This window comes from Malus domestica, chromosome 15 (genome assembly GCF_042453785.1).
Source record: "Malus domestica chromosome 15, GDT2T_hap1".
Lineage (NCBI taxonomy): Eukaryota > Viridiplantae > Streptophyta > Magnoliopsida > Rosales > Rosaceae > Malus > Malus domestica.
This window is the reverse complement of record NC_091675.1, coordinates 15,569,236-15,594,955: the sequence shown is the minus strand read 5'-3', so window position 1 is coordinate 15,594,955 and position 25,720 is coordinate 15,569,236. Positions and strand designations below refer to the sequence as shown.

At 39.3% G+C, this 25,720-nt stretch overlaps 3 protein-coding genes across 4 annotated transcripts; 1 reads left to right on the top strand and 2 right to left on the bottom strand.

Annotated features, from left to right (window-relative positions):
• Positions 1–11,665: 11,665 nt before the first annotated feature.
• Positions 11,666–18,525, top strand: LOC103431532 (putative ABC transporter B family member 8). 2 transcript variants are annotated; one of them, XM_029093667.2, is made up of 9 exons: positions 11,666–12,080; positions 12,214–12,268; positions 12,643–12,821; positions 13,209–13,666; positions 14,800–15,340; positions 15,624–15,803; positions 15,975–17,264; positions 17,350–17,777; positions 17,964–18,525. In XM_029093667.2, exons 1-9 carry the CDS (start codon positions 11,787–11,789, stop codon positions 18,313–18,315), a joined length of 3,777 nt encoding a protein of 1,258 aa, XP_028949500.2. In that variant the 5' UTR covers positions 11,666–11,786; the 3' UTR covers positions 18,316–18,525. The 2 variants fall into 2 exon arrangements, with proteins under 2 accessions (XP_028949500.2, XP_028949501.2); XM_029093668.2 differs by having other exon boundaries at positions 11,686–12,080; positions 12,219–12,268.
• Positions 18,526–18,749: 224 nt separating this feature from the next.
• On the bottom strand, positions 18,750–20,399 carry LOC103400771 (histidine-containing phosphotransfer protein 4). Its single transcript, XM_008339442.4, has 5 exons — positions 20,181–20,399; positions 19,948–20,078; positions 19,674–19,742; positions 19,447–19,518; positions 18,750–19,123 (listed from the first exon to the last, which is right to left on the bottom strand). Exons 1-5 carry the CDS (start codon positions 20,259–20,261, stop codon positions 19,003–19,005), a joined length of 474 nt encoding a protein of 157 aa, XP_008337664.4. The 5' UTR covers positions 20,262–20,399; the 3' UTR covers positions 18,750–19,002.
• Positions 20,400–21,378: 979 nt separating this feature from the next.
• On the bottom strand, positions 21,379–25,398 carry LOC103400712 (protein phosphatase 2C 56-like). Its single transcript, XM_008339375.4, has 4 exons — positions 24,796–25,398; positions 22,768–23,055; positions 22,317–22,422; positions 21,379–22,173 (listed from the first exon to the last, which is right to left on the bottom strand). Exons 1-4 carry the CDS (start codon positions 25,261–25,263, stop codon positions 21,860–21,862), a joined length of 1,176 nt encoding a protein of 391 aa, XP_008337597.3. The 5' UTR covers positions 25,264–25,398; the 3' UTR covers positions 21,379–21,859.
• Positions 25,399–25,720: the final 322 nt, after the last annotated feature.

Below are 25,720 nucleotides of genomic sequence, written 5' to 3'. Positions count from 1 at the left end.
TCTTGTCATGTCTAACTGTTTTTAGAATATTTCCTTTAGTTTTAAACGAATTGTCAACTTGTAATGTATATGAATTACCCATGCATATTCAAGGGCATGCATGTCTGCTTAATGTATCAATGGTTTTAAGGTTTTATATGATTTGCCACATAACATGTTCCAAGTTCAACTCATGATATAACATAAAACATAAATGTATGGACTCATAATATGTTTTACAAAAAAAATTTATAGTGTTCCACCACTGAGTGAGACCAGTAATGTAATTTTTGGTTGAATAGAAATTTAAAAACTTATAGTCGTAATTATTTTTAGCCGTCTTGGTTTGGAAACAATATTAAATCTCTAAATTTAATATACATTTGAATGTACCTTGCAATGCCGAAACTAGTGTGTTGTGGAACATAAAAGACCTAGTTCTCGACTCTGAATTACATTCTGTGGAGAGTATGAAGCCCACATCAAAGAAGAAAGGGACTTTACATGTGTTTAAAAGCAATTAGATTACTACTCATATCATCAATTGGTTTTATGGTATAATATAATATTTCTTCATATTCCCTTAAAAGAACCCAAGGCCATCTTCATGGTTGCGCCTGTCCATGACATATGACTTAACATTAAGTATAGGAAGTTTGAAATTAAAAAAAAAAGATATACAACAACAACAACAACAACAACAACAAAGCCTTTTCCCACTAAGTGGGGTCGGCTATATGAATCCTAGAACGTCATTGCGCTCAGTTTTGTGTCATGTCCTCCGTTAGATCCAAGTACTCTAAGTCTTTTCTTAGGGTTTCTTCCAAAGTTTTCCTAGGTCTTCCTCTACCCCTTCGGCCCTGAACCTCTGTCCCGTAGTCACATCTTCGAACCGGAGCGTCAGTAGGCCTTCTTTGCACATGTCCAAACCACCGTAACCGATTTTCTCTCCTCTTTCCTTCAATTTCGGCTACTCCTACTTTACCTCGGATATCCTCATTCCTAATCTTATCATTTCTCGTGTGCCCACACATCCAATGAAGCATCCTCATCTCCACTACACCTACGTGTTGATGTTTCACCGCCCAACATTCTGTGCTATACAGCATCGCCGGCCTTATTGCTGTCCTATAAAATTTTTCCTTGAGCTTCAGTGGCCTACGACGGTCACACAACACGCCGGATGCACTCTTCCACTTCATCCATCCAGCTTGTATTCTATGGGTGAGATCTCCATCAAATTCTCCGTTCTTTTGCAAGATAGATCCTAGGTAGCGAAAACGGTCGCTCTTTGGTATTTCCTAATCTCCGATCCTCACCCCTAACTCATTTTGGCCTCCGTTTGCACTGAACTTGCACTCCATATATTATGTCTTTGATCGGCTTAGGCGAAGACCTTTAGATTCCAACTCTCTCCAAAGGTTAAACTTCGCGTTTACCCCTTCCTGCGTTTCATCTATCAACATTATATCGTTTGCGAAAAACATACACCAAAGAATATCATCTTAAATATTAAGTTTGTGATCTTCGCTAGATTGCTCCGGTCATTAGTGTGGATAAGTATGTAAATGGATAGAGACAGGAAGCAAACACAAGATGTACGTGGTTCACCCAGATTGGCTACGTCTACGGAGTAAAGGAGTTCTCATTAATTGTGAAGGGTTTACACAGTACATAGGTTCAAGCTCTCCTTTAGTGAGTACAAGTGAATGATTTAGTAAAAATGACATTAGGAAATATTATGGGAGAATGATCTCGTAATCACGAAACTTTTAAGTACCGAAGTGTGGTATCGTCTTCACTTGCCTTATCTGTCTCATAGGTAGATGTGGCATCTTCTTTGGAAGTACTCTTCCTCCCTCCAGGGGTGGTATCTTTAACTGGTGGAGATGCACAAGGTAATGTATCAATTTCACTTGACGCTTACTTGTAGTTTCAGGCTTGGTCAAGCGCGATACAAACCATGTAGTAGGAGTCTCCCAAGTCGCCGAGCTAGGGGATCTGCTGAAAGAGGTGATAGACAAGGTAAGCAATCAGAGCTCCAAGCAATCAGTCCCAGATCAGAAGTTTGATTTCGAGTTTTGGCTGATTGTTATCCTTCTCCTTATCTTGCAGGCAGCATGAAGGATAAAGAGAAGAAAATGAGAAAATGTGATATGAGATACTTTTGCTTTTGAAGAAGTAACTTTCCACAGGCTTATTCTTGAACTGGGTTGGAGGGTTTTTTGGTTTCCGCCAGAGTATAAGGCCAACTGAAGAATTTGAGGGTCAAAACAAGTCCATCAAATCTAGAGTACGTTCAACCCTGCTGATATGTGATACTTTTGCTGTTGACAAAGTAGTGGATGTATCGGCACGTGTTCTGTTGCGCTTGTCTCCACATGCTTCCTTGTATCCTTTTCACTTGCCCTATTTGTTCCTCAGGCAGATGTGGTATCTTCTTGGGAAGCATAAGATGTTGAAGATGAGTACTCGAGAGCAATGCCAGGTAAGTAATCAGGTAAGGGGTTCCAGGCAGTCAGTTTCGGACTGGAAGCTTGATTCCAAGTGCTGACTGATTGCTCTCTTTCTCCTTGTCTTGCAGGTAAGAACAAGGCCAAAGGAAAAGACAGGGAAAAAGCATGATATGAGATACTCTTGCTTTTAACCTTAATGATATGAGATATTCTTGCTCTGGTGTAGCTTGTTTGCAGAGGTATTCTCGGGGGGAAAGAAAGTTGAGTATTTCGAGAGGCTTCGTTGGGAGTGCCCTGTCAGATATGAGGAAGGGTTGAGCATTTTTGCAGGTCTGCCTGTCCGTTGAGGATGAAGGTCGACATATATAGGAGTCTTCCTAACAACAAGGAGTAATGGTATTCCTTTACCCTGCTTGGTCATAGCACGGTAGTGGGAGCTGCCAGCTTCACGTGTTTTAACTCTGTCAGAGCACTTTGAAAAAGTGGTCTGTGGTATCTGGAAAGCTGATGTTACGTGTGAAGATTACAGACAAGCTTTATCCAAGAAGATTTGGCTCTCAAAGTTGAGAAAGCGGTGTGAGGATTACAGACAAGCTTTATCTAAGGGGCTATCGAAGTTGAGAAAGCGGTGCCTCTTCGGTTTTCGAACAAGCAATCTGTCGGGGATCTGTCTCTCGAGATTCGGAGAACAGTGCCTCTTCGATGTTTGAGAAAGCAATCCTGCTAGGAGTCTGGCTCTCGAGATTAGGAGAGCGGTGTCTTGTCGCTTTTTGATAAAGTAATCATGTTGGGAGTCTGGCTCTCGAGATTCGAAGGGCGGTGCCTCTTCGATCTTGAAGCAAGCAATCTTGTTAGGAGTGTTTTCTCGAATGTGAGTAAAGGTTAGGCCTGTTTGCTAGTCTACCTTGCCACGGAGCATAGAGGTTGACCACAGGGACTTTCCAATTATCCAGCAGTGGTCCTGTTCCTTTACCCTTGTGGGTAATAATATGGTAGCTAGACCTTCAAAATTTATGTGTCTAAACTTTGTTAGTGCTGTTTCTTTGCTATTCTTTTACCCTTATTGCTCATAGCGATGTAATGGGAGCTGCAAGCTTCACGTGTCTAAACTTTGTCAGAGAGTTTTGGCAAAGTTATCTGTGGTACATGTGAGCTGATGTTGCGTGTGGAAAGTGGATGATTGAACAGTAACATTCACGTGCTTTCTACTTCACCAGAAATCTTCGACAGAATGCTCGTAATTTCCGCAAAGTTGAGTGTGCATATGACAGGTGCTGACAAGGCTGAAAAAGCAGGTGCCTCTTCGATTTCTGAGATCGGCCCTCGTGGTCTCTGAGCAGCCCAGCTTTTGAGAAAGCAAGCGCCTCTTCGATTTCTGCGATCGACCTTCATGGTCTTTGAGCAGCCCAGCTTTTGAGAAAGCAAACGTCTCTTCGTTTCCTGAGATCGGCCTTCGTGGTCTCTGAGCAGCCCAGCTTTTGAGAAAGCAAACGCCTTTTCGATTTCTGAGCAGGCGCCTCTTCGATTTCTGAAGCTCCATCGAGTGTAGATTTTTATAGAGGCTGGTATTAAGTTCCAAAGCACACTTGAATCTCCACCAGTAGAAGCTCCCTTCTTGCATTTCTAAGATCTTGATTTATCCGACCTCTTCTCTCTTCAACACCTTTGAAAATGTCTGCCTTCTTGCATTTCTAAGATCTTGATTTATCCGACCTCTTCATCACGCATCTTCTAACCGGAGCATCAGTAGGCCTTCTTTGCACATGTCCAAACCACCGTAACCGATTTTCTCTCAGCTTTCCTTCAATTTCGGCTACTCCTACTTTACCTCGGATATCCTCATTCCTAATCTTATCATTTCTCGTGTGCCCACACATCCAACGAAGCATCTTCATCTCCGCTACACCCATTTTGTGTACGTGTTGATGCTTCACCGCCCAACATTCTATGCCATACAGCATCGCCGGCCTTATTACCGTCTTATAGAATTTTCCCTTAAGCTTCAGTGGCATACGACGATCACACAACACGCCGGATGCACTCTTCCACTTCATCCATCCAGCTTGTATTCTATGGTTGAGATCTCCATCTAATTCTCCGTTCTTTTGCAAGATAGATCCTAGGTAGCGAAAACGGTCGCTCTTTGGTATTTCTTGATCTCCGATCCTCACCCCTAACTCATTTTGGCCTCCATTTACACTGAACTTGCACTCCATATATTCTGTCTTTGATCGGCTTAGGCGAAGACCTTTAGATTCCAACACTTCTCTCCAAAGGTTAAGCTTCGCATTGACCCCTTCCTGAGTTTCATCTATCAACACTATATCGTCTACGAAAAGCATACACCAAGGAATATCATCTTGAATATGTCTTGTTAACTCATCCATTACCAACGCAAAAAGGTAAGGACTTAAGGATGAGCCTTGATGTAATCCTATAGTTATGGGGAAGCTTTCGGTTTGTCCTTCACGAGTTCTTACGGCAGTCTTTGCTCCTTCATACATATCCTTTATAGCTTGGATATATGCTACTCGTACTCCTTTCTTCTCTAAAATCCTCCAAAGAATGTCTCTTGGGACCCTATCATACGCTTTTTCCAAATCTATAAAGACCATGTGTAAATCCTTTTTCCCATCTCTATATCTTTCCATCAATCTTCGTAAGAGATAGATTGCCTCCATGGTTGAGCGCCCTGGCATGAACCTGAATTGGTTGTCCGAAACCCGTGTCTCTTGCCTCAATCTATGCTCAATGACTCTCTCCCAGAGCTTCATTGTATGACTCATTAGCTTAATACCTTTATAGTTCATGCAATTTTGTACGTCGCCCTTATTCTTATAAATAGGCACCAAGGTGCTCTTTCGCCACTCGTTTGGCATCTTCTTCGTTTTCAAAATCCTATTGAAAAGGTTAGTGAGCCATGTTATACCTGTCTCTCCTAAGGCTTTCCACACTTCAATCGGTATATCGTCTGGGCCCACTGCTTTTCTATGCTTCATCTTCTTCAAAGCTATAATCACTTCTTCCTTCCTGATTCGACGATAAAAGGAGTAGTTTCTACACTCTTCTGAGTTACTCAACTCCCCTAAAGAAGTACTCCTTTCATGTCCTTCATTGAAAAGATTATGAAAATAACCTCTCCATCTGTCTTTGACCGCGTTCTTTGTAGCAAGAACCTTTCCATCCTCATCCTTGATGCACCTTACTTGGTTTAGGTCCCTTGTCTTCTTTTCCCTTGCTCTAGCTAGTTTATAGATATCCAACTCTCCTTCTTTGGTATCTAGTCGCTCATACATATCGTCATAAGCCGCTAACTTAGCTTCTCTCACAGCTTTCTTCGCCTCTTGCTTCGCTCTTCTATACCTTTCACCATTTTCATCGGTCTTATCCTTGTATAAGGCTTTACAACATTCTTTCTTAGCCTTCACCTTTGTTTGTACCTCCTCATTCCACCACCAAGATTCCTTTTGGTGTGGAGTAAAGCCCTTGGACTCTCCTAATACCTCTTTTGCTACTTTTCGGATACAGCTAGCCATGGAATCCCACCTTTGGCTAGCTTCCCCCTCTCTATCCCACACACACTGGGTGATTACTTTCTCTTTAAAAATGACTTGTTTTTCTCCTTTTAGATTCCACCATCTAGTCCTTGGCACTTCCAAGTCTTGTTCTTTTTTCTCACTCTTTTGATATGTACATCCATCACCAACAAGCGATGTTGATTAGCCAAGCTCTCCCCCGGTATAACTTTGCAATCCTTACAAGTTATACGATCCCCTTTCCTCATTAGAAGAAAATCTATTTGAGTTTTTGACGACCCACTCTTGTAGGTGATCACATGTTCTTCTCTCTTCTTAAAGAAGGTGTTGGCTAAGAAGAGATCATATGCATTGCAAAATCCAAGATAGCTTCCCCATCCTCGTTTCTTCACCATCCCCCGTCTAATAGGATCAAAGTACTTCTTTTGTGTGTCCTGTGTAAAGTTGATAGGAGCATATGCTCTCAAACAACTTTGAGTGGAGTCGTTCGAAAAAAAGTTTCTATGGCCCCCTTACTCATTTAACACTGCATCCGGGTACCGATGGAGATACAGTGACCCTTGCTCACTTATCACTGTGCTCGGGCCACACAGCGCGCCACTTACGGGTGACGTCCTAGCTTTAACGCAATTTCGTTCTGGATTCATTGTCATAAGGATTCGACGTAACTGTGGAGTGCCGGCTGTCAACTACCTGACGCCCTCCCCCTCCTCCTTTATCCGGGCTTGGGACCGGCAATGTAAGATAAACTTACACAGGCGGAGTTAAAAAAAAAACAAAAAGATATAAAAAAAATTAAAAAAAAAAGATGAGCAAATGGGGAGTAAGAGAAAGTTCAAACAAATAGTGAGCGGCTCAATTACCTTCTCTGTGTGGGTATTGGTCTGTCAATTCTTAATTTGTAGAATGAGCCTGGGAATTCTTGAAATATCTCACATCGACCATATATCTGAGGAAAAAAAGAGTTTAAATATCATAATCCCACTCTAACTAACCGATGCCTTTTGTGATCAAAATCCACACATGTTGGACTGTGCAGGTGGTACCAAGTTAGGGACAATATCAGTAATGCTTCTCGTCTCTTTGATAATTCTACATAATATCAAAGTAAGGAACGGGCTTGTACTGCCACGTGAAGGGTGGGTCCTTTTGGCCACGCATGATGATGGTGGGTCCCCTGGCCCCGCATGTAGGGAGAGTCCCCTTGGCTCCACATGGTTGTCAATTAATGGATCTCCCACGTAGGACCCACTAATTGGGTCCCAGTTGAGGGGGCATGTTGAAACATCTAACAATGGCCTTATCTCTAAGAAAAAAAAGAGTTTAAATATCCTAGCTACATTACAACTAATATCAAGATCTTTTGTGATAAAACTCCACATTTGTTGGACTGTGTACGTGGTAACACATCTGTTGGACTGTGTAAGTGGTAATTATCAAATTAGAAACAATATTGGTATTGATGGAAGTGAACTTTTTGGCCATTCTCTCTGATAATTCTACAAGAACTCTTTCTGCTAAACTCCTCCAACTACAGGATAGAAAATAAACACTTCTGCATCAAAAGAGCAAAGAAAAATGGTTGAATATTTCAATTAGACCAAATTGATTTATTAGTAAATAAAAGAAACGAACATGACCAGAACTAATCGAAAAGTAAAATAAAAAACGTAATGGTGATGAAAGATAGAGGATGTTTAGGCGATTATGCCTACATGGGAGATAATTGAGTGTGCATTTTCTTTGATTCTTTTACCTTATTACCCCTATTATTTAGAACAAGTCAAAAGGCCTAAATTTGGAAATAAGCATAACAAAGCTTTGGGGATTTTTCCGGCCAAACTTAATCGCTTAGGGTCCATTTGTTTGCATTCGTTAGCCTTCATTGGACTAGACTGGATTAAAGATTAGTCTCATACTGTGTTTGTTACTCGCGTCGACTAAGGGCCTTGCTAGAAAGTCTTAGCGAGACCCTATAAAACCACGAGACTGCTAAGACCTTCATCTGCTCGCGTCTGTTCGCTGCACTTTGCTTCCTCTTTCTCTCTCATTTTCTCTATCTATTTGCACCAACAGCCTAGACTCAGAATGATGTCAGTGTCACCCATTCCTCTTTGCCAAGGTGACAAAATGTTTCTTAGGTGGATTAATTAGACAAAGGAAAGTTTATTTGAATATCACGATCGACTAAGGGCTGGGGTCAATGACGGCGTCCTGAAGGTTGGGTTCGAAGATTAAGGTTTGAAATTGGTACCAGGCGGATATCCTGCGATTAAGAACTAAAATATGCAACGTAGACTAGACACAAGAACTAGTCGACTAAGTACAAATTTGTCAGAACTACAAACCCAGATTCAGGAAACGAACTTAGTATACTAGTATATTAGTCTAGTCAACAACAACACAGTTATGTCTCACAATGCAACAACGTATAGTTAAACACCTTCAAATATCAATTCATTAACGAAGTAGTTCATACAACATACCATAAACATATCTAGATATGTAAGCAAGTTTAAGTACGAAGGAACACAAGAAGTTTACCTAGAAAAACCCACCTTCGGGTTAAAAAACGTAGGACTCTAAGGTTCATAAAAAGTACCACGCAAGCTCAATTCCTAGATTTAATCTATGGAGCAGCTTTACCTTTGTGCAACCTTACTTTGCAAGAGATGGAGATGTCTTCAACCTTTACAAGATGACAGTTCATTTCCTTGAGCTCTTCACCTATGGCACCGAGACTAACACGAAGAATGCAAATGATATGAAGATGATGATAATGTGAAATTTGGATCCAAAGACTAGTCAGTTTCTCCAATCAAACAATTCAAGGAAGAAACCAACGTGAATCCGAAAACTAGGTCTAAATGACGATTTAAAACTTAAAGCTAGACCATGAAAATAGTGCAAACCTATTTCTTAATGATTTGGAGTTTCATGCATGAAAAGTAGTTTTGTAGCTAGGGTTCCATAAATAAGAAAGAGGCAAGCTCAAGAACTTTGAATGCACTTTATCTCTCTAAAATTTAATCTAGACAACCTAAAACAGATGAGCTTCTAAGAAGATTTAAGCAAGTTTTTTCATTGATAGTTTTATGAATATTAAGTGAAGAACTTCACCTAGAAAAAATGCTTGATGCTCATAGGGGATCTGAGTTGAAAAAGAAACAAAGACACTCTTTTTAAAAAATAATCTCTCTCATTCAAGAAGGAAATGAAATCCTCGAACCCTATTAAACAAAACATTTGATTGTTGCAAACAAAATATAAAAAGACACTTGTCAAATGTAAAAGCAATCTAAGCAGATCAATGGTGAAAAGCTTAATCTCATATAAAAGGTGTCAGTCAGCCTATGTAGGTTGCCTTAAATTGCGTGCCTAACTTGCATGAAAACAATGAGCAATTCTGACGAAACAACTAAGCTAGTTAGATTGTAACATGAATTTAGACATGTAATGCGTATGTATAAACAAACCTTTATGGTGGTGTGTCACAGCCTTGAACACTTGTTTCCAACAACACAAGACCTTAATGGAATATTCTAAAACTTAATTAGAGAAAATATAGTACAATTACAATATTGACAAGGAAAGCCAAACACATAAGTCTAGACTTCACAAAGTTCGAAGGCGGGGTTTGAAGACTGAGGTGATCAAAGGTTGGGTTTGAAGATGGCGATTCGAAGGCTACGGTCAACCACAGCTGCACGAAGGTGATGAAGATGGATTTGTGGCGCCGTCAATTGGAAGATGACATCAATTGGATTTGTGGCGTCATCGTCGTTCCAATTTGTGGATCAATACAATTTCTGGGGCTTAATTTCAGAACCTTAGATAGTGGTGGACAAAATGACATTGCAATACAATTTTCTTCTTCTTTTTTTTGGTGGATTTGTGGGAAATTTATTAACATGTTTTAATTCTGAGAAATTGTTTGCGTTTGGTTTGAATTGGGTGTTGTTGGCAGAGAAAAGTGGATTGAGTTAATTTGAAAATTTCCTTCTGTAATTAGGATTTGATTGTAGGTTAGTTAGTTTATGATGTCGTAGTATCAAATTTCTTTGTTGTGAATATTCAAATTCGGTCTATGTTTTCTTGATTTTCATTATTCTGCTTCTTAGTCCAGCACTGCAGCAAATGCTTCACTAAGTCAATCCAGCTTAGTCTATTCTAAGTTTGTCCAGTTTAGTCCCTAAAGTTAGTCCAATTTGAGATTGTCCGGTGAAACAAACACATCCTTACAATGTTGTAAGATTCTAAATTTGTATAGGACAATGTTTAAAAAAAAAAAGTATGTATTGGACACTTTCGATATTTTATTATTTGTTGCGTTTTTTTCTATTTGAACTCCTAGAGAAAGTTTAGGGCTAAGAGTAAGGCTCTAAAAGACACTATGCGCTAGTCAGGTGACGAGTTGGGGCCTAGGCGAATTAGGGGGATTTAAGTAAATTTATAATATATTGCATAAATAAGTGATCATTTATAATTAAAAAATCACATAATTGTATTGGAAATTTGGAATACATAAATTGATAAATAAAATGACATGTAGATTATAAAGTATTAGACCATATTAAAAATATAAGGAACAAGCATATAATGAGCGTCCATTCAAGTATTTAACAAGTCTCTTACATTTTCATTTTATTGACAAAATGGAATGCAAAATGAAATTACCGATTTTTAGTCTAAGTGAGAGTTGCGACCTATACGGGTGCCTAGGCGGGTTTAGATAGGCTAGGTGGACGCCTAAGCGCACTTTCTTAATTTTTAAATGCCTAAATACTAATCAGGCTAGTGCCCAACCGTCCACCTAAGCGGCGTTAGACGAAATTTTTTAGAACAGTTACTAAGAGACATTATGAATAGGACGTTGATGGTGTTAAGTTTGTTATCTTTCATACTTTAATCACTAAAACTTTGAAGTCTTTTCATTATTTCTAGTGAACTGCGGCTTACTTCTTTAAAGATTATCGATTGATTTCCTTCTTTATCATGATGTGTCATTTTACCTTCAAATTATATATAATCTTTTTATATTTTACTGTAACATACCTTGAAAATCAACATTAACTTATTCATTCTTATCTTTTCTTTTTTTTCATCAAACGAGACCCTAGACTTTAATGAGAAAGTAAAGTTAGTGTTGTCAAACTGGGTTGCCTCCCTTTCCAGAGTAGATATTAAATTACTATTCCTGCAATTTGCAAGGCTTGCGCAAGATGAAATGGGCACAGGCACAACCAATAAGGACAAGATTAGCTAATAATTAATAGCGACAGATAAAAAAGCACGGGGTAAACGACATGCTTTCAAAATAAACTAATCTAATTAACCTAAAGGCAATGAAAAGATGGCCAATGGGGCAGTGGTCATGGTCAACTTTGTTAAACGGTGCTAGCTAGTGCACTGGCCCAAAAATGGGTTAACCTTTGCATGTTTTGATCGCATTCATTTCATTCATGCTGTCGATAATGCAACAGCCACCACACCTAATATAATAGGTTGATGATATTTAGACAATAGTAAAAACTCATAAATTTAATAATACGTAAGATTCACTCATCTTCAAGAACGCGTTAGAAATATATTGATTTTTATGTCCAATAATTTTATTGATAATAAAGCATATGAAATTTTTTTAATAAGGCTGTTTTATAGAAGCACTTTAATTTGCTTATATATAAAAAGGCCATAGGTGCAAAACATTCTTCGAGCATACTCTCTCTTTTATGAATCAACCTTTTGCTCTTCTTTTCAGGCCCTCCAATTCCATATGCAATAATATTTTCACCATTTTGATTAGTTTTTGAGAATGAGTAAAATGAACTCTCCTGAGAAGAATAATGAGAATATGGTTGCAGAGAAAGGAGATGAGAGCAGCAAAGGAGTTATAACTAAAGGAAGAAAATATTCAGTAGTGAAAATATTCAGATATGGTGATTGGGTTGATGTGGTGCTGATGGTGCTGGGTACAGTGGGAGCAATAGGAGATGGGATGTCTACAAATTGCTTGCTGTTGTTCGTTAGCCGTCTTATGAACAATTTGGGGTATGGTCAGACCCAGCCGAAAAATCATGGGAATAATTGGATGGACGAGGTTGAAAAGGTTAGTTGCTAATTTTCAGTCAAACATATTAGCTCTCGGTGCTTTTGGTTAATATTCCTTTTTCAACAACAAACTCATTTCCTCATGTCTCACATTTTCCATGTTTTAATTGTGTCTCTGTTTTTCTTGACAGTGCAGCTTAGACTTTGTATACTTGGGATTAGCAGTAATGCTGGTGGCTTTTTTGGGTAATTTCAAACTTCTCTCTTTTAATTTTTTTTTCCCTCATTTGCTTTGATTTCCAAGAACAAAGGGGTTCCGATCGATGTGAAACCGCGATTAACCCAGTTCATATGTTCCTAATAGCATCGATCTGACAAAACAAGTTGGTAACTTGGCATAATAAATTATGAGAAAAAGGAGGAAGAATGAATAAAAAGGAAGTATCTTTGTGGAACCCTAAAAGCCCTAGTGGCTTAAAAGTTAAACCCTCTAAGCATATGGAATCACCGACCGTGTCTATGCGGGACACAGATCCAAAACCCTACGAAATTTGAAAGGTTGAGGTGTATGCTTATAATTAAAATCCAGACTAATTGAAGTGATTAATGGCAATTTGTAGAGGGTTATTGTTGGAGCAAAACCAGTGAGAGGCAGGTGCTGAAGATTCGTTACAAGTACTTGGAAGCTGTTCTAAGGCAGGAGGTTGGGTTTTTCGATTCACAAGAAGCCACTACTTCGGAGGTCATCAATACTATATCAAAAGACACTTCTCTCATACAAGAAGTTCTAAGTGAAAAGGTAATTGTACTCATGATCACCATCAAATTGGTCAAAATCATAATTTTATGTAATTAGATCGGGCAATTCTTATTCACTGACAAGGATCATAGTTAAGCACTCTGAAGTTAATATTCTCCTAATTTAAAAAGTCATAGTATGACAAACTGGAAGTGTGAATAATATTTTCCTTAAATTTTATGATCTAATTCGTTTTCAATTTAGGGTATAGAATGACAAATTGGGAGTGTGAATAACATTTTTCTTACATTTTAAGGTTTAATTTGTTTTTCGTTTTTTAGGATCGATCATAAAGTGCCAATATTTGTTATGCACATGGGAGTGTAAATAGCTTTCCCTTGATTTTACTGTTTAATTTGTTTCTCATTTTTTATAATCGATCATCAGGTGCCAACATTCGTTATGCACTCCTCCGTTTTCATCTCCGGCCTGGCCTTCTCCACCTACTTGTCATGGAGACTAGCCTTGGTAGCATTCCCCACACTACTTCTCCTAATCATACCAGGAATGATATATGGGAAGTACCTCATGTACTTGTCGAAAAAATCGTACAAAGAGTACGGAAAAGCAAACACAATAGTAGAGCAAGCATTGAGCTCCATTAAAACTGTTTATTCGTTCACTGCCGAGAGGAGAATTGTGGACAGATATTCAGCAATACTGGAGAGGACGAGCAGGCTGGGGATAAAGCAAGGAATTGCAAAAGGGTTGGCTGTTGGAAGCACGGGGCTTTCTTTTGCGATATGGGGATTTCTTGCTTGGTATGGGAGCCATTTGGTCATGTATAAAGGCGAAAGTGGTGGGAGGATTTATGCGGCTGGCATCTCTTTCGTATTGAGTGGACTGTATGTTTCTTGATCCCTCTCATGCATTTTATGATATTGTTTTTGTTTTTCTAAATTTTGTCTTTAATTTGTCTCTTTTTAATTAGTTATCTTAATTGAGACTGTATGTTAATTTCTGATTGTTATGGAGATGTTCACAAGTAATATTGCAACTAGCATAATGAAAAAACTGAGCTGGACTCTAAGAAAAGTTCAAACGATTAATTTTGGTCACTTATTTAATCTGCAATTTAGTCATTCTATTCTCTGCAAAATTTGCTAATTCTTCACCATATAATTATACACTGTAATAATGTCTGTCAGATTGGAAAATTTTAATTTGTCACATTACAATCGTTCATGTTTTGCTAATTGAGATATACAATTTATATTTCAAATGTAATATGTTGATCGCACCTTATCTCAGTTATGTATTTTTATGTTTTGAGGTCAAGAAACTGGAAGACCATAATTTTTGTGGGGTTTTCATGTTAATTTAACTTTACCTTTTTCTTCCTTTATTATTATAAATGAAGTGCTCAATTGTATATTATTAATTATTCCCTCTCGATCAATGGAAGCACGTGTAAATTGTGCTAGAAAAAGTCCTCAAGGATCAAACCCGCCATTAGTTAATGGTATCTTTTAATATGACATGCTCCAATTTCATAAAATAAATCGCATGTTTTTTGGACGTCCTTGCTGCTGAGTTAGTTAATCTACTAATTGATCTTAATTAGCACATGTTAGATAGGTGTATAATGAGAAAAGTATGTATGAGAAATGGATGTAGATAGCTATCTAGTTTCTACTCGATTGATAATATGATACTAGAATATTTGGTCTCTTAATTAATTTCTATATAGACGATACTAAATGAAAATTACTAGCAATTAATTATAGTTTTTTTTTTAAATATTTAATCATAAGCAACTTATGGACATCTATGTATAGCTCATGTATATTTTAAACTAGTCAGGGGAGAAAATTCGAACTCGTCTGAATACAACATAGACATATTGTTCTGGCCTGTAAAATCTTTCATAATTTACTCTGGACATTTTTCTGACTATATTTAAAACCCATGTTCATTCTGCTGATGTGAATATATATACATTCGATATATTTTGACACAACTTGATGAATGTTAACAGATCCCTGGGAATGGCACTTCCGGATTTGAGGTACTTCACAGAAGCTGCTGTTGCCGCCACCAGAATATTCGACAGGATTGACCGGAAACCCTTGATTGATGGTGAAGACACCAAAGGAGTAGTGCTAGACAACATTAGAGGCGAGCTAGAATTCATTGATGTCAAGTTTACATACCCCTCTCGTCCCAATTCGATGGTCCTCAAAGATTTCAACCTCAAAGTTGAAGCTGGGAGGACCATTGCTCTTGTAGGTGCAAGTGGAAGTGGAAAATCCACGGCAATCGCGTTGCTGCAACGCTTTTACGATGCGGATGATGGCGTTGTTCGTGTTGATGGTGTTGATATAAGAACGCTTCAGTTAAATTGGATAAGATCCAAAATGGGACTTGTGAGCCAAGAACATGCATTGTTTGGGACATCAATAAAGGAAAATATTATGTTTGGTAAGCTTGATGCTAATATGGATGAAGTCACAGCTGCAGCTATGGCAGCCAATGCTCATAATTTCATAAGGCAACTACCAGAGGGGTACGAGACCAAGGTGAATATATGTACTAATTGAAAAAGGGTATTTATTGCTAAGCAAAATTTATTCCAATTATGATCAAATGCACACCTATGCGCAGCTAAGTTGGCTAAAGTAGATGTGCATCCCTCTGAAACCCTAGTTTGAATTTCTCTCTTTGTAGTTTAGGTTAGGTAGGATTTTGGGGATCATGCATTATAGATTAGATTAAAGTTGAAAATCGCTTTGAATAAAAAAAATAGTGATTTTTATCAGATTTGACGTAATTGTGATTAACATGGCGGAATTTATGCGACAGATTGGAGAGAGAGGAGCTCTTTTATCTGGTGGACAAAAGCAGCGGATAGCCATTGCTAGAGCAATCATCAAGAACCCTGTGATTCTCCTACTTGATGAAGCAACAAGTGCTCTTGACTCTGAATCAGAGGCTTTGGTCCAAAATGCTCTTGATCAAGCCTCCATGGGAAGAACCACATTGGTAATTAATCAAATAAATGTTATGCTAATTAAGAACCGATTTTTTGTTGGAGTAGGATTGACTTAGTGGTTCTTTACCAAAAAAATAAAAAATTAAGATTCGATTGATATTTACCTCAATTAGTACTTTAATTACCTTTCATTATCTCACATATTTTTGGACCATGATCAGGTTGTTGCACACAAGCTTTCCACAGTTCGAAATGCAGACCTAATTGCAGTGGTGGGTGGTGGTTGCATCATCGAAATAGGCTCCCACAACGACCTCATCAACCGCCAAAACGGGCACTATGCAAAGCTAGCAAAGCTGCAGAGGCAGCTCAGTGCTTTTGACAACGTTGAGCAAGAACAAATTTCGGTGTCTTCAGTCAGTAGAAGCAGCGCTGGCCGGCTAAGCACGCCAAGATCAAGCCCTGCACCAGCGTTTGCAAAATCGCCATTACCTAATGAGACCCTACAACTTGTGTCACATCCTCCGACTTCCTTTTACCGGCTTCTCTCTTTAAATTCCCCGGAATGGAAGCAAGGCCTAATAGGAAGCCTCTCTGCCATAGCGTTCGGGTCAGTTCAACCTATCTATGCCCTAACCATAGGTGGCATGATATCCGCTTTCTTTGTGCAAAGCCATGAGGAAATGCGCGCTAGAATTCGCACATACTCCTTGATTTTCTGTGCACTTTCCTTAATTTCCATGACTTTGAATCTCTTCCAACACTACAATTTTGCTTACATGGGTGAGCAGCTCACGAAAAGAATCCGATTACGAATGCTTCAAAAGATCTTGACTTTTGAAACGGCTTGGTTTGATGAGGAGCAGAACTCGAGCGGGGCCTTGTGTTCGAGATTGAGCAATGAGGCTTCCATGGTTAAGTCCCTCGTTGCAGACAGGGTATCCTTATTAGTCCAAACCACTTCAGCTGTCACAATAGCCATGATCCTGGGGCTCATCGTGGCATGGAAGCTAGCACTCGTTATGATCGCAGTCCAACCACTCGCGATCCTTTGCTTCTACACCAAGAAAGTCCTGCTCTCTAGTCTCTCAGCCAACTTCATCAAAGCACAAAACCACAGCACTCAAATTGCAGTTGAATCAGTGTACAACCATAGAATTGTGACATCATTCGGAAGCGTGGGAAAAGTACTTCAACTGTTCGATGAGGCTCAGGAGGCACCGCGGAAAGAAGCAAGTAAGAAGGCATGGCTAGCTGGGATTGGAATGGGGTCAGCTCAGTGCCTAACATTTATGTCATGGGCATTGGACTTCTGGTATGGTGGTACATTAGTGAAAAAAGGGCAAATATCAGCTGGGGATGTGTTCAAAACATTTTTCATATTGGTCAGCACTGGTAAAGTTATAGCTGAAGCTGGAAGCATGACTTCTGATTTGGCCAAGGGTTCGACTGCAGTTGCATCCGTGTTTGAGATTCTTGACCGGCATTCACTAATTTCAGGCTCTAATAATGTAAGTCACAAATCGGAAAACCTACACCCTAAATTGAAGTTGGTTTTTAACTTATGGCTATTGTATTAATTTTGATCTTTCTTAGGCTGGGGACGAAGATAGTAATAATGGAAACGGGATCAAATTGGAGAAAGTGACTGGAAAGATTGAATTGAAGAAGGTTGATTTTGCATACCCCAGCAGGCCAGAGACATTAGTGCTGCGCCAATTTAGCTTAGAGGTGAAGCCAGGCACAAGCACTGGACTTGTTGGGACAAGTGGATGTGGAAAATCAACTGTGATTGGCTTGATACAAAGATTTTATGATGTAGAGAGGGGATCAGTGAAGGTAGATGGGGTTGACATAAGGGATCTAGATATTCAATGGTACCGGAGGCACACGGCCCTTGTTAGTCAAGAGCCGGTGATATACTCTGGTACCATCCGAGACAACATCGTGTTTGGGAAACTTGATGTGCCAGAAAATGAGGTCACAGTAGCTGCCAGAGCCGCCAATGCGCACGAATTTATCTCGTAAGTATAGACATTGTCAACATTGCTTCTTAAACGAAAATATTTAGCCATAGGATTATCATCGCGATCATTTCAAAACATTGTGTTTGCTTATCTACTTGATTTAGTTCATTGAAAATCGTTTAGCCATTTGATTGTCATCCTGATCATTTTGAAACACTGTGTTCATCTTTTTATCGGATTCAGGTCACTTAAGGATGGGTATGACACTGAGTGCGGCGAAAGAGGGGTGCAGCTATCAGGAGGACAAAAGCAAAGGATTGCAATTGCAAGAGCAATACTTAGGAATCCAACCGTATTGTTGCTAGATGAGGCAACAAGTGCACTTGATGTGCAATCAGAGCAACTTGTGCAGGAAGCATTAGATCGCATTATGGTTGGAAGGACAACAATTGTGATAGCACACAGGCTCAACACCGTAAAAAACCTAGATATGATTGCATTTGTTGCAGATGGGAAGGTGGTGGAAAAAGGCACATATGCTCAGCTCAAGCAAAAGCGTGGTGCGTTTTTTAACCTTGCCACGTGCCAGAGATAGGTAAATGTAATTAAGTTTTAACTCTGCAAGTGCAATGGTGCAAAATGTTGGCCTCAACTCAGCTCAAGTGGTTATGGAAGAACCTTGTTTATGTAAGGGTTTGTTCATCAGTGAGGAATTGTTGGCTCTTAGATAGGAAGTTGTTCCTAAGGCCAAATGTAATAGCTTTGGTGCCAAATAAATAATAAACAATATATGCTAATTTTATTATTGGATTTTTCTTTTTTGCAGGTTATAAAATGCAAATATGTGGTCAATTGTCCATATTATTGATATTGAAGATACATTAACCTTAGAATTATCGATATACAATCAATATAATGACGTCGTTGATAACGTCATTAACCTTAGAATTTTCCTTTTATGCATATGCGCAAACTTCTTTGCTTGGAAATGGAAAACAACTAGGATTTGGTTTGAAACAAGACCCGAAATTAAAGCACTGAATCAAAGGTATAAATCGAAATTATACTTCATGAAACTTGAAGTTCATGATTTGCATTCTCTGCTACACCATCATAAAAGGTTCAGGATACCCTTAGTCATTTTTTTATGATTCCCCTAATTCATAAACAAAACAACAACAACAAGAGCAACCTTGCTTATTTATTCCCACATTAAACTAAATTACTCTAGTTAATTATATAGATAGACTTCATGCATGGTTGCATTGCTTCACCATTTCATTTACTCTGGGGGCTGAGCAGCATCTGCAGGTCCGGCTTGTCGCAGCAGATGAAAGTAGGGTTCCAGTTTTCCTTTGAGAGTCTTGTGCGCCCTTTTAACCAGCTGAAACTGACTCTTGATCCTGCACACATGCATTCATGAACAAGTTTATAATCACTAATTGGCAAAAACAGCTTCTCCCAAAAGTGATTCCAACTTTCCATAATCACTCCAAAAACCGACCCTAGTCTAATACGCTTTAATTTTCTTTTGAATATTCATAAATAAAACTTGAACAGTACATAAGAAAACGTGCACAAGATACTAATCTCAACATGACTGCAAAAACGACAATTTAAAGAGGCAAAACTAAATCAGCCACAACGGCTAAAATAACTTTTACTTAATGATTTTAAAGGAAGAAAAATATAAAAGTTAGGAATTAACGTGGTAGCATCTCATCACCCTTCAACGTCTTCTGCCTTGAGAGCCTCCCTCATCTTGTTGGTCTCAATCCATACTTTGTTAGCTCCAACGCTGTATGACAAAACAGTCTAGTTAATTGCACAAATTATACAAAAATATGTTAGATTTTTATCAAATATATGAGCTCAAATGCTAGCCTGAAAATAATTATTATATTTATTGTAATATACAGAAAAATGCCCTCTTGCTAAATATGTCAGATTTACCTGGCGCTGCTACCTTTGAGCTGGTGGAGAAACTTATCAAGTTTGTTAGCGTCGTACGGGGGTCTCTCCCTACGAAAACAGGGTAACCGATGTCGTCATCATCATCAATGGCAAACCTTAAGTAGAAAGACCAACTAGCACATGTTCCGGTAACATTTTTTTTTCCAGTGTCTGGAAAATGTCTCAAGTTCAATTTTCTCCCCCTCCCGTCAACGAGGATGAAAAAGTGAAAATAGAAAGAAATTAATGTTATAGAAGTAGTAAATGAACTCACAGTGCTTTCTCCACAGAAACTAACAGTTTGGAGGAGTCCCTGAAATACAAGGTCATAAGCTCCTCAGCAAAGTTGGGGTTGTGTACATCTTCCAATTCCTCCATCTGCACAAACTGTTTGTCCAAAATTTCCTGCAAAACCAGTCCTACATATTCAGAAAAATCCAACGTAAAAAAACAACCGAAAACTGAGAAAACGAAATGGTTATCAAAAAGAAAGAGAGAAAAGAGGACCTCATCAAAGAGAGATTGCCTCATGGCTGCAACTTGTTCACGCAAGGAATTGCCCTCCATTTTCTTGATCTCTGCAGACATTGAAAATATTGAATTGAGTACAACAATGACAAGCCGAGAAGGCGATTTATATACCGGGGAAAAGAAATCGGGGATATGCCACGTTTATAGGCATGCATTTACTCCTCAAAGAGTGCAGATTATGCAGAATCCAAACAGCAGAAATGGCTGATTGTGTTGGCATGCAAAGAAATGATGTGCAGTGGAGCCACGTTCCAAAAGTTGTTTCTAGAGCCGCTTAATTTGCTTAGAACACTCGCCCGGCCAGTGCGTGCGTGGCTCTCAACTGTTAATATGAGCGAGTGGCTGTCAGTTGTTAATGTGCGCGTGAGACGCTTGTCTGAGCAATGGTTCTTAGCACCTTGTTTCTATATATCATCATATCTAGTCCCTAGATTGCAAAATAAATGCATAGAGATTTTGTTTGTTTATTTGTAACAGCTATGGATTCTCTGGAGTAAATTCATTAACAGTCATTGTTGAGGATCTGGTACTCTGGATTGCATACCAAGTCAACTATTTGAAACTATTTTTTCATTACTTAAGCAAAGATTATACCACTTATTTCTAAAGGTGTTCAAAATCCAATCCAAAACCCTAATTCGGTTGATTTCATAACTTTGCCGGATTGGATTCGAGCTCTAAATTCAAAATTCGACACGTTTGAATGTAATATGATGTTGGCTTTCTCTATAAAAAAATATTCCAATCTAAATTTGCTTAATTCAAACACTTATTCTTATATGCATTTGAAGCATGACGCCTAACCCTTCAAGAAAAGTGATTTTTAGACTCTTTTTCTCTAGCCATTGAATTGGGTAAATCGTCAAAGGAAAATCAAAGAACAGAAACAGCGGGAATGAGTGCAAAATAAGAAAACAAGAGCTCGTAAGTCATATCCCATATTTAGAATTTGGTTTTAAATTTGAGAGCTATAAACAGGAATAGAAAGAATCCACTCATGTATAGAGCAATATTTATATGCATTAGATGAACTTGAACGCAGAGCAAAATGGACATAATTGCACCTTCTTCCTAGCTAGGAAACTTGGTCCCAATAGTTTTTGCCAAAATCATAAGAATAACTTCACTCCTTTGATGTTCAGTGGAAAAATAAAAGAAAAAAAAGTTGGAAACGTAGAGAAAACAACATTTATAGAAGCTTATGTTTTCGATTTATAGTTCAGAATGCCGAGATTGAGTACTATTCCGCCAGGAAAATTGGGAATGTGGAAAGAAAGAATGAGCAAATAACTAAAAAGAAATCTTTCTTGCCATCGCGCTTCTTTTCTTTTCTTTTCTTCAAGCAAATATGATTGAACAATTTGCAATTTTTTCTTGGCGATCTTTTACTGTTGTCTCAACCAAACCAATTAAAATTGAGGATTGATCTAGTGTTCTGCAGTAACAAACTGGTTTCCAGTTGTTACAGTTTGAAGTGATCGACCAAGTCAGCTCTGTACAGGTCAGATAAAGGTTGCTGAAGGCTGAAGATGCGCGACCGGTTGACGGTCACTAGATCTTTCCTGCTCTTGCCTCCTGAATTCCTTGAGAGGCTGAGATAGAATTGGATTTATAGAAAGAGAGAAAAAGATTTGTGTTATTCACTCCCCCCCTCCTCATAGCCTTTGCTGGCGTTTTCTTTTTGTTTTCAGATCAACGACGACAATGGATATGTTGTCTGAACTATTTCTTCCATATGCTATTTCAGTGAGATGATCGGCAACAACTTGTGCTGGAGAAACATCGTCAAGCGTGGAGATTGACCTTCGCCGCCTTCTTAAATGATGACGAGCCACCTCTCCAACTTCTTCATTAGTCATGACATCCCAAAGCCCATCACTTGCTAGAATCAAGCACTCATCCTCGTCAGTCCGCGTCATGAATGTCACCTCAGGAACTGGAATTATCCAAGGCCTCAGATACCTATCACCTGACATGTACCCACCATTCAAGGTTGAGTGCACTCGATCATTGAATGAATCGAATCACAAAGAACTTGGCTCTTCCATATCAATCATACAACAAACAAATGGAAAACAGGGAACGGCATATTAAGAAGACTGAGATGAAAACCTATAGCTCTGGACATGGCAAGAACTCCAAACACCCTAGCACCATTCCAGTTTATGACTTTCCCTCCCTCTCCTTCAATCCTCTCGAGTTCGTCTTCTCTATCCGGCTGTAAAAGCAGCAACACGAAACTGCGTCCTTAATATCATTACGAAAATAATGCCAATAATATTAAGAGCCAAATTAACTTGTGAACATCAGTACTTCCTGTTATTTTCTCACTGCTGTCCACGTTTTACAGGTTGAATGTTCTTAACTACACCCCGATAAGAAGGATATTATTTTAATATAAATTCAGCTTTGATTTCTATGTATCTAGAAAGGTATAAACTTTAAATCAACAATGCCTGCAAATAGGAGTAAAGCTCTAAAAAAATATACCAGAAGTAACAAAACAGAGAGTTCAAATCTATGAAAACTTTGAAAGAAGAAGAAGAAGAGTTTGTGAAGCGACCTTCTGATCAACAGTTAAGGGGATTGTTTCGGTCCCTCGGCAAAGAAGAGCCCTAGAGTCACCACAATTAGATGTGATAATCTGGCAACCAGATAGAACCGTAACAACTGCAGTTGATCCAACCATCTCCGGCGCAACTGACTCTGCCATGAGCTCATTGTCAGCTCTCTCAAAACCAATCGAGAAGGCCGCTTCCCACCTCCTTTGCCATTCATAGCCGTCAATCGTTTCTCGATCCCACTCCTGTGCAATCACTTCATGCATTCTCTCAGCGCAAAATTTAGCCACCTTTGGATGTACAGGATAGTGTCAAATATGGATAGATTGGATAAGTACACAACTGCAAGTAACTGTACCCTTAAACCTTTAGGGTAAAATACGCACATAAAGTTCCGGTACAAACTTTTAATCAACAATAAAATCAGAAGACGCTAAACAAACTTTTGTACAGTATACATTTTCAATAGAAACTTTTGTACAGAAACAAAGTTAGAAGAAGGCTATGAATTTTCAGTCCAAATCAAGGTGAGATCATGAGAAAGCACACAATTTAGATTCCAAAAGAAAATAATGGAAGGGGACCCAATATACCACCGTCCGTTTATAAACAAATCAAACACAAAGCCACAAAAAAAGAATGGTCCCACCAGGATTTTTCTTTCCAACAAAAATGGAACCGGTATGATCTTGGTGATTCGTCCCTTTCAGACAATTACACACTCAGCGCCCCACCGGCAACCCAAATAAAAATTAATAATTTTCTTCTAAACGAATCATAATACTTACAAAAACCAATCGCAACATAAAATTTTCTTTTTTTTATCGATTTCCTCAGTAGAAAAAACTTAAAAAGAGTATAAGTTTTTATCATGTCATCGTTATATTATCGTTGTGCGATTGTTATGTCATCGATATATGATCAATATGTCGTTACTAAAAACTGATCATTTATGCAACCAAATGCCAAAAACTGATCACTCCAGCTTATTACTCTAAATAAATAAACCTGTGCACTCGTGCAAATTTCTAAAATGTTTGATCAACTGCTCCAAAGAGGAGAGCAACTTGCATGAAACGTGTTCATCGTCACACTTGCTTCGATCCAATAATACGATGTCACGCGTTGCAAAACTTAAACATGTCAGTGTTTAATTGAAACAGAACGCCACGATGACAGTGGCCTCGATCCATTCAGTTTTTCCCCCCAAAAAAGATTACACACTACACTTCGTACATTATTGTAACATTTCAATCTAATAACACAGTATCGTCAAAAAGTTAAAACATATGATATATAATTATTCATTTAAATGATACATAAGCCCTAGTCCAAAAGCTTAGGTCTTTTTCTTTTGTACAACTTTATTATACCCTAGCAGAAATTCGTCTAAACCACCTAATAGACTAATATTAATTCGTATCAAATTTGTTATTTATATAAACCTAAAATAAAATCTCCCACCTACTAGTATTGCTGATAATACAGTTATGTCATAAGTCTGGTAACCTAGTAACAGCCTGGGTTTTCACAATTACCAAGTGGGCCCACCGGGTCCTGCTGTTACTACATGATGCGACTGTGACGAAATGCAACGCGCATGCAGGTGACGGTAGCATTAACCCCACAATCCAAGGCACCCCCTAAAAAAATTTCGCCAAACAGGGAGGGAATAGGCGCGCCCCAGCTCACTGAGACCGAAATTGCACAGATTCCAAAGACACGTGTCCCGGTTGAGAACGAAACGCGCCCCAAAAATCCATTAATGTGGACCACTCCTTGCAGGGCGCGTGTCGTCCTTCATCGGAAACAATGATGGCTCCAAACTAGTATTCACACTCCTCTATAGTGCTACTGTTTTACTCCCCTTTTTTTATTTTCTTCCTCTCAAATTATAATTAAAATATTAATTAATAATTAATTTATCTGATTTTTGAAGCGGCCGCGCGTCCAACCGGATTCTTCCACTCAATTGGAAAAAAAACTAAAAAAAAACTATCATTAACGGAGAAATGGATTAATGAGGAAACCTGATTGCCGCCATGGCCGTCGTAGACGCCGAAGAAATGAACGGGTGAGATCTCGGAGGAGGATCTGGAACCGGGAGCCGTACAACCGCCCACGTGATCGCACGAGCGAGACATGAAGCTCGGAATCACAGCGACGGCGTCCTCCATCTCTCGCCTCCTCCCAATCACCGAAGTGAAACCCCAGGTCACTCCCTTGTTGTTCCTCCCCACGCACTTGGGCCGCGCAACCGCTACTCTCACTTCTTCGGCGGTCGAGAGCGCTGGGTCGACCAGACTTGGGACCAGCAGCGCCGGAATCTCGCCAGAGCTGCTCGTCGTCGTCCGCGAGACCTCGCCGGAGCTCGTCGCGCTTCTGTTGTCCTCGGAGGTGAGTACCGAGGACAGGCTCACGCTCGAGCTCGTCGATGCCAGTTCAACGTAGGGGAGTGAGTTGACTCGCTCGAGTTGCTCGACCTCTGTGGAGTCCATGTTCCGAAGCAAGCGAGAGAGAGAGAGGGAGAGAAAGAGAGAGGGAAGGATGGGGATAAAATAAGAGAGAAGGGACTGCTAGGAAGGCGACACGTGTGCGGAGATATAAGTTCGGTGACACACGCATCCGTGGTGAATGAGGGAAAAAAAGAGGGCATTGATTGTTGTAGTCGTATTCATTTGCTTTTCGCTGCACCGTTACGTGTCCTCATTTCAGATGGCCCTGCCACGCTGGAGCGCTGCTTGTCTGCTGCAGCATGTTTACACCGGTCTATGCACCCGCAATAAACGTTGACAAAGTTAGACTTAGGATAGGCGACATGATTGATATAGATTCGTCGTAGAACAGACTTACAAAAACATTTAAAACATGAACAGATTTGTAACATTGTGTATCAGTATCACGATATGACAGATGTTACTTTAGATTATATTTCATATGTCCCTTCTATGCATG

Excerpts from the sequence above, each read along its gene's own strand:
- LOC103431532 (XM_029093667.2), top strand. The coding sequence starts at position 11,787 with ATGAGTAAAATGAACTCTCCTGAGAAGAATAATGAGAATATGGTTGCA. Across the intron at positions 15,341-15,623 it reads CAGAGGGGTACGAGACCAAG|ATTGGAGAGAGAGGAGCTCT; the intron begins GTGAATATATGT and ends TTTATGCGACAG. Across the intron at positions 17,778-17,963 it reads AATGCGCACGAATTTATCTC|GTCACTTAAGGATGGGTATG; the intron begins GTAAGTATAGAC and ends TATCGGATTCAG.
- LOC103400771 (XM_008339442.4), bottom strand. The coding sequence starts at position 20,261 with ATGTCTGCAGAGATCAAGAAAATGGAGGGCAATTCCTTGCGTGAACAA. Across the intron at positions 19,743-19,947 it reads GTTTCTGTGGAGAAAGCACT|GGAGAGACCCCCGTACGACG; the intron begins GTGAGTTCATTT and ends CTGTTTTCGTAG. Across the intron at positions 19,519-19,673 it reads CTCAAAGGTAGCAGCGCCAG|CGTTGGAGCTAACAAAGTAT; the intron begins GTAAATCTGACA and ends TTTGTCATACAG.
- LOC103400712 (XM_008339375.4), bottom strand. The coding sequence starts at position 25,263 with ATGGACTCCACAGAGGTCGAGCAACTCGAGCGAGTCAACTCACTCCCC. Across the intron at positions 23,056-24,795 it reads ACGGCCATGGCGGCAATCAG|GTGGCTAAATTTTGCGCTGA; the intron begins GTTTCCTCATTA and ends GTACATCCAAAG. Across the intron at positions 22,423-22,767 it reads CCTTAACTGTTGATCAGAAG|CCGGATAGAGAAGACGAACT; the intron begins GTCGCTTCACAA and ends CTGCTTTTACAG.